We start from the raw sequence: 15,366 nt of genomic DNA, 5'->3' as shown, positions 1-15,366 counted from the left end.
GAAGACGAAGGCGACGCGGAACACGAGGAAGATCTGGCGGCGGCGGCAGCACCTGAAACTCCTGTGCGCGCGCGATCCCGTACGCCAGTCAGCGCCGCCATCGCCCCGCACCAATCAGCGAGCTCCACGTCAGGCGGGAACACACCGCGTCCCATGTGCGGGCCGACCGCGCGAGGCACGACAACGACGGCAGATTTGGTGGGACCTGCATCGGGATCTCTGTCCCCTGCACGCATGCATGCGGTTGGCAGCGAAGGATCTTCTGCGGCGATTTCTTCACGGACGTCAGCCACACCGCAGGCAACACAGGCTGTAACGACCAAGATGCGGTCCTTTCCGATCTGGGGGTCGAGGCCCCCGAATAGGAAAGAAGCGCATCTAAGCGTTTCGCAAGCAAGTAACATAGCACAAATAATAATAAAAGTAGACAATCCGGGATTCAACTGTCTTCTTATTAATAACTCAGAGTACATCACAGATACAATCAAGGTAGTTCCGCTACGGACTACAAAACATGAAAATGCTATGCTACCCTGCCTACAGGCCCACGATCACGACCACACCTCAGTCCTCTGGATAGTTCACGTAGAGGCGGTCTGTCTCCTCGTCGTACTGCCACGCCAGCTGGGTGCCGTCGGGATCATCTGTCTCTGGGGTACATGTACCTGCTGGGAGTTTCGGAGGAATCCGTGAGCCACGGGGACTCAGCAATCTAAGACCTTGATGCCAAAACTAGTCATGTTATTAGGTAGGGATTAGGTGAAGTGTATAAGGTTGCAGCATCCTAAGCTAGATTAAGTGGCTAACTTACGCAAAGTAATTGTGAAGGTGGTCTACACTCGCGATCGGATTTACTAGATCACTAAGTGATCCTGAACACCTACCTACGGCATTCGTAACCCCACCGTGTTCCCGATCGAAGAGAGATCTTCAAAGGGACAGTCACGGTTACGCACACAGTTGGCAATTTTATTAGCTTATGTTTAAGTTCTCTAATACCGGATGTTAACAAAATATTCCAAGTTGCCACATAACCGCGGGCACGGCTTTCCGAAAGATTAAACCCTGCAGGGGTGCTCCAACTAGTCCATCACAAACGTACACAGGCCGCAAAGTAATCCTCTATCACGAATCTCGTGATCTCGTCGGATTCCTTAGAGGAAAACCTCAACACTGGGGGAAACCAAAGCTTCACTGGGATTCCTATACGCAAGATATATCGCTAAGGTAAGGCAAGACTAGCAGGACCTCCCGACGTGTCGACGACTCCGATAAGAGCCGCGTATCTCAGTCTCAGGACACGCCGGATGGAACTAGCTACAGGTACCAAACCTCAAGTTTCCTTGTGGTGGCCCCGCAGGCAGACCAGTTTGGATCAACACTCATGAGGAGCACTGGCCCGGGTTGTTGATTAAAGATCCTCGGGTTGATCATTCCCTATGCAGTTTATTAAGTGATTAGCAAATTAACACCAATGTTGGGTCCTGCCGGACAAGCCTTATCACTACGCGATTTATCGAGGGGGTCCCCATAACAACCTCGAACGTGTTAGGAGCGATCATTATGGAATCAAACACCGGTAACCGGTAACTAAGGCGGCAATAACGGAACAAAGCACCCGGCAACAGGCTAGGCCTCCCGTCATTTACCAAGTATATAGGTGCATTAAATAAATAATAGAATTTAAGATAATGATATCAAGCTCATGTTTATCACATGAGTCAAAGCACCTGCAACTAGCAACGCTAACATTAGTAGCTGAGCAAGCCTACTTAGCCATACAAGTTTGCTAGGAAGGGGAACGGTGTTTGGGCTCATGGCATATGAAGAGGCAATTTAGTTTCAGTGGTAGGCAGCGAGCAATATGACATGGAAACGAAACTAGCATAACAAGTCTAGAGATGGAATCAAGGTCATATCATCTTGCCTGTGATATCCTCAGCTTGGAATGGTTCTGGTTCGTTCTGCACGTACTCTCCTGACTCCACGTATTCGTTCTCCGATCCCGGTGCTATCCAACATGAGAATAACAACCAATGAACAACAGCACCACAAGATGCAACAATCACATGATGCATGAGATGAAAAATGGGCATGCATCACTAATTCTATCACTAGCACAAGTAAATTAAACTACTGCAAGTTTCTGGACAGAACTGTTCACTAGGCTATTTTGACATACATGAGGATGGCATGAACAGATGCGTCTCATGAAAACGATGCAAAATCATATAAAGAACATTGCAAACGGAGCTACGGATCAACGGGAATCAACGAAACAAGATATGAAGCTATACGTGGAAGAATCAACACCACACACTCAAATGGCACAAATCTGGTATTCCCGGGTTGCCAAGACATAAAACAAGCCAATATGAATGGATTGGAGCAAGGAAGAACACCACAACATCAACTAAGCACACACATTGATCAAAATGACAGAACTACATAATCTGCCATAATCTGCATCTTAGCACTTTGTGAGCTACATGCAACATAGCTACAGCCCACCAAATATGACAAATAATATATGTGGCTGTAGCCCACCAAGAACACTACAAGCACCAGCAAGAATCACAGCAAAAGGAATTAAACTCTAGAAGATATAAGGCCATAAACTTTCCCAAAACCATCAGATCTCAGGGACTTAGTGAAAATTCCTGCACCTGACTTTCTGTCTTTGTTCTGAAGCTTTTTGACAGGAATCAAAACACCACCTACTGGACTCCAAATGATATGAAATTTGACAGGGAGCTTCACAAACCTATCAGGTCCAAAATCCTAGCACTGAGATAAGGCTAGTTCTCAACACAATGACCAGAACATCCTCATCTATAGGAGAAGAAAATGTTTCCAGAATCTCAGACTTGGTGAAATTCCAGATTTCACTAAGCTAGACTTTTTCAGCCACATGCCCACTTTGTCTAGGCATAGTTTGCACACAAATATCACCAAGTGATAAATGACACCACTATGATGTGGAGCAAAACTCCTACTACTACCACACAAAAGCTCATGCCCTTGGGCTCCACCTATTCCATGGAAACAAAGAGCAAACTTGCAACAAATCTGAATATGTCAACTCCACAAAGTATCCTAATGGCAAAACTAACTTCACCACTGGATTACTTGGGAGATTCTACCCCAAAATCATATATAATATGTGGGCACTTACTTGGAACAAGTGACCATAAATTAAGGAAGAGAAAACTACTCCAAATCATGCCTAATGAATAGGGCATCATTTCATGTAGTTTCACTATATCAACTACTACATGGTTGAGCTCATGTGCACAATGACAAAGTGACATGGGGGTTTGAACCCTATGTTTGTGTCATGCACATCAACTTCACAACCACTTCTACCAAGCTATCCACACATACAAATCACCATGCCCTCTCACATATGGTCATGTGAAGGTGCAAAGCTTGCTTGCAAAGGTGGGATGCTTCTCACACACACATCTACTCCACATCACCCACAAGCACATCATGCTCTAGATCAAAACACATACCTACACATGTTATCATAGCAATCATCACTAGAACAAGCTCTCACACACAAGATATATGTGGTGAGGGGGAGACCCTCCACACACACATACACACTCCTCTAAAACTTATAGGATCACTACACAAGAAATATGGGCAGCACACATGATCAAGCTAGACTTGCATTCCTACTAACATAGAACAACCTACACAACTCTACTCAAAGCAACTACATACACGCACAAAGTATCAACACCATGTATGCCCACATAAACACACATACACCACACCACCTATGTTGCCAACAACAATATAAGTGCTAGACGGGAAAGAAAAAGAAGATGCACACCCTCATGTCTATTATTTAGTCACAAGTTGTAGCAAGCATATAGCAAGGCAACAAAAATAAAAGAAAGAAAAGAAAAATTAAAAGGGCAGGCCTGGGTTTCGAACCCCAGTGCCCCTGGTACTGGCCTCCGGTGCAAACCACCCTGCTACCATGCACAAGCTCGACAGGGAAGGTTAGCTAAGCAGGTAAAACTGCCCTGCTGATGCAAATGCTACTGCAGCCGAAAAGAAACTAAAAACAAAAGGGGGGCTTGCTGCGCCAGGGGGATTCGAACCCTGCACCTGTTAGAAACAAGCAGAGACCAACTCCACTGCGCTACGCTATGTTACTTGACAGATCAGGGGACTGAAACAAGGTAAGCTACCCGGAAGCCCTTCTCTGCCTATAGAGAAACACCAGCGACAGGGAGTTCGCCGGGGTGTCTCTCTGGGGTTGCTGCTGCGCTACGAGTGGCAACACCATACTGCTGCTGATCTACTGCTACGCCACAAGACCGCTACAGCAACTACACAGCACAAGCACCTACACTAGTTCCCTGCACACACATGCACATACGACGTACTCTGCTACGAACAGGGACGGCAAGGTCGCCTCCTGTGCTCTACCCGACGGGAAAAGGGGGAAGGAGAGGCCTGCTCACCTTGGGGAGGAAGAGAAGGAGTCGATCCGAAGGAGAGGGAGCCGGATCGGAGGGGAAGTAGCGGGTTGGAGACGCCTTGACGCCGATCTACAGTCTCCTGCTGCAGAACCGAGGAAGGCTTGGAGTTCACCGGAGCCGAGGCATGGACGAGCTCCTAGCCGACCAGGAGGGCGTTCCCCGGCCTCAATGAGGTCGGGAATGGGACGCGGGGAGCAACCCCTCGCCCCTGGACATGGCGGAAGGCGCGGCCGTCGACGAGAGCGGGGGCTAGACACCGGCGAGCTGCTTTGTCTCTCTGCTACCTACCTACAAAAACTTACCAGAAGGAGGAGAAGAGAGATGGGGAACGAGATGGTGGCGGCGACGGAGAGAGGGAAACCCTACGAGATGGAGAGGGCACGGACGCCAAGATAAATAGGGGGGCCTCGATGTTAGTGCCTCACGGCGCTTTCGTCTCTCTCTCTGTCTGCTACTGACGGAAAGAACAGAGGGGTGCGGACGGCACCGTCTGAAGGAGAGGGGAGGACGTGGAGCTGGGCCACCGTGCGGGAAAGGAAGGAGTGGGCCACCAGGGAGAGGGAGCCCACTGGCACTGTATAGACAGAGAGGAAAAACCTGCTGCTGCTATTTAAAAGAAAGGCCAGATAGGATAAATAATACAAGGCAAAAACTACTGGGATAATTCAAAAGAAAATACCCCCTGGTCATATAAAAATATGACCTATTTAAATATAATAAGATCAAGATTTTTAGGAGCAGATAATATTTCACAAAACAGAATTAATGCCTCTATTTTGTACTGATTGCACCTGATTAAAACACTTTTAAAATTCACCAAGCTAGCACAACTTTACACTCACAATAATCCCTCAACATTGGACATTTTTAAAACAGGGAAGGAAGGAGTGAATCTTGACTTAAAGAAGAAATAGAGAGGGAGGGAGGATGGTTTGGAATCCTAGCAACTTACTATCACATGCACTCATAGAAGTCCCTCAACACGCTCACAAGAACACATGCAACACTAGGTAGCTAACCACAAGATCACCACACCACATGAAATGCTAAGATCATATAGCAACAACACAAGTCAAGGCCATGCAATGATATGCTATGCATGCATGCATGAGAAGGAAGTAGTAGGGAACACACATGAAATCATGGTACCAACTATAACATCATAATCTCTGACAAGTGGACCCACTTGCAATGGTTCCAAAAATAGGGAAGGTTACATATGGGACACTACACAGGCGTCCTCCGGATCCGTTGCCAATGGCGAGTTCGACAGGGGCTCGGGATCCTCTGCAACCGAGACGGCTGCGTCACCTCCTGTGCCACAACCAGTGCAAACACGAAGAAGCAAAATCCAACCAGTTGCAACTTCTCGTGTCACAACTCGGTCACAAAGAGGTATAAAAAACCCAAAGGTTCTCACAAAGAGGTATAAAAAATCCAAAGGTCCGAACTGATGGCACTATTCCATATGGCATGTTATGTGTAGCAGGGGAACCAGCAAATTTGGATGATGCACTCAGAGATCCAAAATGGAAACATGCAATGGATGAAGAGCATTCAACGCTCATGAGAAACAAGACTTGGCATCTTGTGCCAGAAAAGAGAGGTAAAAATGTCATTGATTGTAAGTGGGTTTACAGAATAAAAAGGAAAGCAGATGGCTCCATTGACAGGTATAAAGCTCGTTTAGTTGCAAAAGGTTTTAAACATCGATATGGTTTGGACTATGAGGATACTTTTAGTCCTATGGTTAAAGCTGCAACTATTAGACTTGTGTTAGCTATATCTGTATCCAGGGGATGGAGCTTGAGACAGCTAGATGTTCAGAATGTGTTTTTACATGGTGTTCTGGAAGAGGAGGTTTACATAAGACAACCACCTGGGTATGTTGACAAAAAGGTACCTCATTATGTGTGCAAGCTTGACAAAGCACTCTATGGTCTGAAACAAGCACCAAGGGCATGGTACTCAAGGTTAAGTTCATAGTTGAAACGTTTAGGTTTTGTTGCATCCAAAGCTGACACTTCTCTGTTTATTTACAACAAGGCAAACACAACTATATTTGTGCTAGTATATGTTGATGATATCATAGTTGCAAGCTCCTCATAAAGTGCCACTAATGCCCTCCTGCATGATTTGAGTTCAGAGTTTGCATTAAAGGATCTTGGTGATCTACATTTCTTCTTAGGCATTGAGGTAAAGAAAATTCAAGATGGCATAGTGTTGAATCAAGAAAAATATGTCACTAAACTTCTGGTTCGAATGGGAATGAAGGATTGTAAGCCTTCACCCACATCTTTATCATCTTCAGAGAAACTATCAGCTTTTGAAGGTGAGCCACTAAAAGAAGAAGAGATCACAAAATATAAGAGTGCAGTAGGAGCACTGCAGTACTTGACACTGACAAGACCTGATATTTCATTTGCTGTTAATAAGGTTTGCCAGTATCTTCATGCACCTACCAGTATACATTGGACTGTTGTCAAAAGAATTGTACGGTACATAAAATATTCTGTGAGCTTGGGTCTTCAAGTTAAACACTCTAAATCCACTCTTGTTAGTGCCTTCTCTGATGCTGACTGGGCAGGATGTAGTGATGATAGAAGATCAACTGGAGGTTCTGCAGTGTTCTTTGGTTCTAATCTTATATCTTGGAGTGCCAGAAAACAAGACACGGTATCCAGGTCAAGTACTGAAGCTGAATATAAATCATTAGCAAATGCAACTGTTGAGATTATTTGGCTTGAATCATTGTCAAATGAACTGGGAGTTAAGCAGCATCGTGTGTCATGTTTGTGGTGTGACAATCTAGGAGCCACATATCTTTCTGCAAATCCAGTGTTTCATGGCAGGACAAAGCACATAGAAATTGACTTTCATTTTGTCAGAGAAAGGGTTGCAGAGAAGAAGTTGGACATACGGTTTATTCCTTCCAGAGATCAAGTTGCAGATGGGTTCACTAAAGCCTTGCCAGTTAAACCATTCGAGGAATTCAAGAGGAATCTTAATATAGGATAGTTGAGATTAAGGGAGGGTGTTAGACTTAGAGATATCTTATTGTTGTAATCTCAATCTATCTCTATCTCTTCCTTAAACCGAGTCCTACCGGTATTCCTTTCTTGTAAACCAAGGCAAGGGTTTTGCCCAATATAAATAAACACCGCGGCTCCTCCTCTCGAGGAGTAGAAACGCTTCCATCTGACACATTTATTGTTAATCTAACTCTATCATCCAAACACCTTTTTAGTTAGAGTTAGTTCAGGATTAGAATCTACCTTTAACTTTTAACCGAGTTAGAGTATCCGATCAGGACCTATATATATGTGTTACATTAAGTAATGGAAAGGGTAGGCCTGTGAGAGGACTGAAACAATGCAGTTCCTGTGGAAGAGTCCCGGCAAAGCCTTTGTGTTCTTTCTTGGTGTACATACATGTGTGTGTATGCGTGTTTGTGTGAGGCAACTAGAGGAAGGAGAAGAGCGGCGCTGCGAGGAGGAGGCGCGGCACCAGAGGGGGCTGACGGGGAGGCGCGCCATGGCCCAGCACTCTGCCGGACCTCCACTCCACCGATGCCCCTTCTCTGAATTGTCGCAAGTGCAGGGATGGACACGGCGGCAGGCTACGGAATTGGGTCAGCCATGCGCGAGCTTGCACGGGACTGCTATTTCAAAATTACTTGCACCGGACAAGTGCAGGGGGATGGACCGATGGACACGGTGGCAGGTTCTCTAAATTGGGCAGATGCACTGCTTCAGTACAAAATCACTTATGTGTTTGAACTATTTCAAATGACTGCTATTCCCAATGACCGCTGTTTTTTCAGTACAGAATTACGTCTGTGCTTGACCTATCCGCCGGCGTCCAGGTCCGCAGAAACGATTATACAATGCACTTCTTCAGTACAAAAATAAGGCTATGCACTTGCTTGCGGTTTATACTTCTGTCAGAGTTTGTTACGTTCAGAATTTTCAGAGAACCTCAGAATAGTGTGGGACTTTGTGAGAAAGGATGAATTTATTCATTTATAGTTGAAATATACTAAGTAAAGTAAAATTAGAAAGATTTGGCCAAATATATTCCTTAACAATAACTTCCAGGCATCTCTATACTTTGCCCACACATCTTATTCTTCGTCTGTTCTAGTTTGCACGAATCTTGACGATTTCTAATGAAATTGAAGTGCCAGAGTGCCACGTAGGCGTAGCATGCTCCGTGAGGGTTAGAGCTCTCGCCCACACGGCCTTGCACGACCTGCCATGCGCAGTTGCCAGCTTCGTTGTGTGGATGAACCAGTCTACGCCTACACGGACACCATCTAGTCCACGCCGTGTGGGTGAACTGTTCTTCGTCCACACGACGCTCATACGCTGATATATGGTAACTTAGTTGTGCATGTGCCGGCTAGTTAATCACACATGACAACTATGGTTGATCGTACATGACAACTATGGTTGATCATACATGGCAATTATGATTGGACCACACGGGAAACTAGTTAATCACACATGACAAATATGGTTGATCGTACATGACAAGTATGGTTGATCATACATGGCAATTATGATTGGACCACACGGGACAACTAATTAATCACACATAACAACTATGGTTGACCCATTCATGACAATTATGGTTTAACCACACATAGCAAGTAGTTAATCACACGTGGCAATTATGGTTGACCATACAGGACAACTATGGTTTGATCACACGTGGCAACAACCGTCAATTAGACATGACAACTATATTTAACCAAAACAGAGAAGTTGTCATGCTTTACAACTAAAGTTGCCATCCCGCGTAACTAAAGTTGTCATAAAAAAATGTCAGGACGGAATTGCTTCATGCCACACGTGCCGGATGGAGATGAATAGTTGTTGTTGGGCGTGTGTCACGAAGTAGTTGCGACCGGACGTGTGGGCGGTTCTAATGTTCGCCCACACAAAATCGTGTGGGATGCCTCCCGATTATGCCACAGAGGGTCATATGGTCGGATGTCCAATATGCCACACGTATGGTGAATATCGTGACCCATGTATTTTTTACTCCGTTAAATTTAGAGGATCGGTTAAAAACGGCCAAAACTTACATATACTCTATTAAGGTTTACTCGGCCGTTTTCTCCTCTATTTCTCTATTTTTTAGGGGGGCGGCTAGAGTTGGCCTTAATAAGAGCAGGAAGGAAAAGAGACGGCAACGGGCGCCCATAGTACCAGCGACCTTATTTCTAGATTTGCTTCAGGGAGTCTGGAGTAACTGCAAAATGTAAAAAACGTACCATGCAGATCTCAAGCCATATATCAATATCTTAAGCAACCCATATGTGGTAGTGTGGGGCCCTTCACAGCTGCAAGAAGTGTTGAACTGGTACAGATCAACCTGGCCATCCTAAATTTCTTAGTAGTATTTGTTTCTAGATTGAATTCTACGTAAGGTGCAGTAGTCTGTTAATGCCGCCAGAGCGCCTGATTTCTGTTACAGTATGATATGTGAGTTTCTTTGGGTGCATAGAACAAAAAAGGACAAAATATGCAGATAAGTGTCAACATAGCTCGAAGAAGAAGAGAATATATCATATGACAAGGTACACACCTTCGCAAGCGAGCATGTAACTGACCAGTGAGACTGAGACTCTACATCATTAGACGCAAACATTGTGATAGTTCCACCTTTGTTATGGCAATAATAAATCCATCTGGGTGTCCACTGTTCAGAGTGATACAAAAATCGCCACGGAAGACAGCAAATGCAAGGTAATGCTGATGTAGTCCACAAACACTATGGCTAGGTTAATTCAACCGCATCATGCTACTCTTAACCACACTCCTCAGAACAAAACAAGCGGTCAGGCCTGCAGAAAGAGTAAATTCATAACTGGTTTATGTACCTGCTAATCGCCGCCTGCATATCAGACATAGGAGAAAGGGACAAGCACTCGCTTGCAATCGTGTCATTTTGTGGCATAAAAGTATACTGCCCTATACAGAGCAAAATAAAAATATCAAACAACTTTTTACTTGAAACAACTTTTAAAACCGGTCAAATAGTGCAAGCTGCAGTGAACTGTACATGAATTTACTCTGCAAGAGCAATGGAGTTTGGAGGCATGAAACTCATTATCTCCAGAGAACAAGAATTTACTCTACAAACACATCATGAGTCATGAGCAGACCTGAACAAACGCATTCTCCAATATGAAACTACCTACAACCAGTGGTTAGTTCAGGGCATTTGTGTTGACGTCAGGTCAATGTGCTTCTTTTAAATTATGGTAAAAGTTTGACATGCTCTGACCATAAGTTAATTCTACAAAGCATACATAGCTGATTGGCTGGTTGTTAAATGAAGGGGAATACAGCTTTACACTTCTTGGAAGTGCATGTCCTACGTATAGTACAATGTTACAATTAGTCCAAAACTAAGCTGTGCTACTTTTTCATTATAAGATGAATTATTACCTTGCATATGCTATTTTGGTGTTACTTTCTTCTAGGAACTCACCACCAAGTGAAATGTATTGAAAGATCATGTTTCAGCTCAGAGAAGATACGAAATCTTCAAACACCAAGTGACTGTCCAACTGAAAGAAACAATCATCCCCTCTCAACTTCCGTGACAACTCCCAGAGCAATGTAGAGATCTTCTCCCAATCTTGGTGTGACCTCTCCCCAGCTGTGAATGTGTGAATTGCATTATCGATCTCTACTGCACTGCAACCTGGCACTTTTTTCAAACCTCTATCTCTGATAATGTCCTTAGTCTCATTTACACTGTCCCACTTTTGATCAAATGCATATATATTGGTCAAGAGATTGTAGTAGCCAACATGGTCAGGATCCAACTTGAGTAGTTCGGCAGCTACCACATCACTCATCTCTGTGTCACAGTGTTCTCTGCAGGCAGCAAGCAAGGCACACCAAGTATGAGCATCAGCTCTCCCACCTGTTTCATGGAGGAGCTTCGCTGCCTCTTGCAATTCACCGGCCCGGCCAAGGAGATCAACCATCGCACTACGATGCTCTGTATTTGGCATGATTCCATAGACTCGAGTCATGCTTTTAAAAATGGACTTTCCTTCCTGCACAAGTCCAGAGTGGCTGCATGCCGATAACACAGATACAAATGTCAGGCTATTAGGTTTAACTGAAGAAGCGACCATCCTTTGGTACAAGGCAACAGCGTGCTGCCCAAGGCCATGGACTCCATAACCTGAGATCATTGAGCTCCATAGCACAATATCCTTCTCAGCGGCACTTTCAAATACCCTGACAGCGCTACCCAAGTTTCCACATTTAGAATACAAATCCACAAGTGCAGCTGCCACAAACCTCTTACCACAGAAACCAGTGTTAATCAAATAGCCATGGAGACAAAATGCTTGATTCATAACACCAGATTCTGAGCATGCAGAAAGTACCTTCACCATAGTGACAGCGTCAGGGACAGGACCATCCAACAACATGCACTTGAAGACTCGCATCGACTCATCAGGGAGACCATTTTGGGTAAGCCCACTAATAACTGCTGCCCAAGCTACTGCATCTTTCTTTGGCATCCTAAGAAATAACTGCATTGCGTCCACATGACACGAGCACTTCATGTACATATCAACCAGCGCGGTTGCAACTGTCATCTCAAGTTCGCACCCCATCTTGACAGCACTGTCATGCACCCTCTTGCCTTCTTCAACATCCAGAGAAAGCGAACAGGCCTGCAGAACACTCACCACGGTAACTGCATTTGGCTTCACTCCTGCCTCAACCATTTTCTTATACACGCCCAATGCTTCAGAGGTGTATCCAGATTGCACATATCCTGTGACCATACAGCTCCATGTGACCACGTCTCTCTCCATCATTCCCTCGAATAACCTCCTTGCAGATTGCACAGCTCCAATCCTCATGTAAAGCCCAAGAATAGCATTCACCAGAAACAAGTCATACCCCAAGTCATTCCTGAGAACATATGCATGGCAGGCCTGCCCATTTCGGACATCTCTCAACTGCGCCACCGCCGAGATCACGCTCACAAGAGTGACTGGACTCGGCACGGAACCCTGGCCAATCACGCTACTTGCAACGAACTCCAGTGCCTCCCGTGCCATCCCGTTCTGCTCGTACCCAGTCACCACGGAAGTCCGGAGGACAATGTCTGGTTCCTCGAACGAATTGAAGGCGTTGATTGAGCCAACCATGTCTCCGCACTTCGCGTACATCTGCACAAGCGCGGCGGCCACGAAGGCGTCGGTGTACGCGGCGCAGGATCGGACGGCGAGCGCGTGCACGGCGCGGCCGTGGGCGAGGGAGGGGAGCATGGCGCAGGACTTGAGCAGGAGGGGCAGCGTGAAGGCGTCCGGGCGCACGCGGAGGCGCGGGAGGAGCAGGAGCACATCGCGCCAATGGCCCGCCCGGACGCGGGCGCGGAGGAGCGCATTGGCAAGGCGCGGTGTCGGGGCGGGGATTTCATCAAACAGGTGGCGAGCGAGGGCGGGAGGGTAGGACGCGAGGACATGAGAGGTGAGGTGGTGGGAGGAGTGGAGGTGGCCCGAGCGGAGGAGGTGGGCGTGGAGGCGCGCGGCGGCAAGGGGAGCGGACGAGTCCGCGCCGGCTTCTAGAAGCTTCTGGAGCGGCTGCCAACCTCGCATGTGACGGAGCGACGAGGCAAGGAGATCGAAGTCGAGATTTTCTGAATGGCCCCGCGTGGCGTGGCATCGGGTTCAAAATATTTTCCGGCGCTTATCTGTTAAAACCTACTCCCTCCGTTCCTAAATATAAATACACATGTATATAGACATATTTTAGAATGAACATTTACTCATTTGGCTTCATATGTAGTCTACTAATATAATCTCTAAAAAGACCTATACTTAAAAACGAAGGGAGTATTCGATTCGAACGTTGTGATTTTTTGCATCAAATCCGAATGATCTGAAACTCGTCCATTCCGAATTGATCGGTCGTCAGCACACCTAAAGTCTACACCAGTTTCGAAGTGAGAAAAAGAAAGAAAGAAAAGGGAGTAAAGATTGAATTCAAACCGTAAACCTCCTTCATGTACGTTATCACACTAACCATTCCATATAGATTTTATCGTTGTTAAAATAGACCACGCATCACACTAACCATTTCGTCTAGATTTTATCGTTGTTAAAATAGACCACGCTCTTAGTTTAATCTGGAGTGACTCTTTGTTTAAGATTAAAAATCTAAATGACTTCAATTTTATGGCGTATTTAATTGGAGAAAAATAAAGACGCTAACGTTCGTGATTTTTTTTCTAGATTGGATTCATCATATTTACGCGCTAGATCTATTGGTAGACTCTGTTTACAGGAATTTTTAGTCAAAAAATTGATGCTGACTATGGAACTCGAACCACATCAAGCGGTTGTTGTGAAACACGTACTAACCATCTTAGATGGACTAATTGTTGTCCAAAAGCAAACACATCGCACTATTTTTGACCATGATCATCCCTTGATTTTTTTTTTCTTAGAGATATCTCCATCACACCCTCGTCCCCCTATATCTCTCTTATTCGTTTTCTTACCTTTTCGTAAGCATACAATGACAAGGATTCATAGGAAATAATCTTAGATCGATAAATATAGTGTTCAATCAATGATCTTATTTCGGGGATGATGCTTGAGTGTGTACTTACTTTGGAAGGAATTGAGTAGATTAGGAAACTCCAACGCATGTCCTCTCGCACACCAAACTTTTGAAAAATGAACAAGATGCATCATCCCACAACATGGTTATTACGTAGTTAGTGGTCTAATGTACTATAGTTATCAACATGTTTACTATGTAGTTATCGGGCTAGATGTACTATAGTCTATAGTTATCAACATGGTTATTATGTAATTACCATGATAAATGTACTATAGTTATCAACATGGTTATTTTTGTATTATTGGGCTACAAGCAGTATAATACCCCTCCCCCTAGCTTATGTGTAAATAACGTGATAATTTATGTACAAACACTGCGATAACTTCTATCCAAGGAAAACATCCCCTAGTAGCTTATGTGTAAAAAGCATGATAATTTACACACCACAAATCTGATAGCTCGCGCACAAACACCGTAATAACTTTGACCCAAGAGAAAAAAAATTGTTAAGAGCACCCTTAATAACTTCTGCAAAAATAAAATGCTAATGTATGCACAGTAGAGTTGATAACTCACGTACAAATTACTTTTTGAACCGGGTGAAAAAGTTGTAGGAAACATACCTCCGGTAACTTCTACCTAAATAACATGGTAATATACACACCTCGGCGAGGTAACTCACACAGAAACGCCATGGTAACTGATCCACGAAAAATTAGTTGTCAAAACCATACCCCCAGTAATCTCTATGGACATTGCATGGTAATATACTCACCGCAAACATGGTAACTTACGTGCAAACATTACGGTAACTTTTACCAAGAGAATTTTTTGTTGAAACCATACCCCTGGTAAGCATGATAATATATGCACCGTAGACCTGATAACTCAAGTACGAACAACGTGCTAACTTTTTAGCCCGAGGAAATTTTTTGTTAAAAATATGCCATAGTAACTTATATGTAAACCACATGGTAGTATATAAACCGCACACCTAGCTTACGCACAACATCATGGTAACTTTGACCCCATAGGGAGGAGTAGTTGTTTGAAATATACTCTCAATAACTTATGTATAAATAACGCGGTAATCTACAGATAACAAGTGTAGTAACTCATGCACAAACATCACAATAACTTTGTCCTCAAAAAGTTATTGAGAACGTATCAAGGTAACTCAGGTGTAAAAGTCATGATAATAAACAAGCATCATAGCTGATAACTTTCTTAGCCTAGGCCTCATAATTATTTGC

The 15,366-nt window shown here is 44.6% G+C and overlaps 1 protein-coding gene across 2 annotated transcripts; it reads right to left on the bottom strand.

Moving 5' to 3' along the window:
- Positions 1–10,035: 10,035 nt before the first annotated feature.
- On the bottom strand, positions 10,036–13,198 carry LOC123402078 (putative pentatricopeptide repeat-containing protein At3g01580). Of its 2 annotated transcripts, none has more exons than XM_045095944.1 (2): positions 10,958–13,198; positions 10,036–10,350 (listed from the first exon to the last, which is right to left on the bottom strand). In XM_045095944.1, the coding sequence occupies exon 1, from the start codon at positions 13,141–13,143 to the stop codon at positions 11,032–11,034; it is 2,112 nt and encodes a 703-aa protein (XP_044951879.1). In that variant the 5' UTR covers positions 13,144–13,198; the 3' UTR covers positions 10,036–10,350; positions 10,958–11,031. The 2 variants fall into 2 exon arrangements, with proteins under 2 accessions (XP_044951879.1, XP_044951880.1); XM_045095945.1 differs by lacking the exon at positions 10,036–10,350 and having other exon boundaries at positions 10,557–11,829; positions 11,917–13,198.
- Positions 13,199–15,366: the final 2,168 nt, after the last annotated feature.

The sequence above is a fragment of the Hordeum vulgare genome, chromosome 6H (assembly GCF_904849725.1).
Source record: "Hordeum vulgare subsp. vulgare chromosome 6H, MorexV3_pseudomolecules_assembly, whole genome shotgun sequence".
Taxonomy (NCBI): Eukaryota; Viridiplantae; Streptophyta; class Magnoliopsida; order Poales; family Poaceae; genus Hordeum; species Hordeum vulgare.
This window is presented reverse-complemented; position numbering and strand designations above follow the sequence as displayed.

What these genes read in the sequence shown, in the direction of transcription:
- LOC123402078 (XM_045095944.1), bottom strand. Translation starts at nt 13,143, where the DNA reads ATGCGAGGTTGGCAGCCGCTCCAGAAGCTTCTAGAAGCCGGCGCGGAC.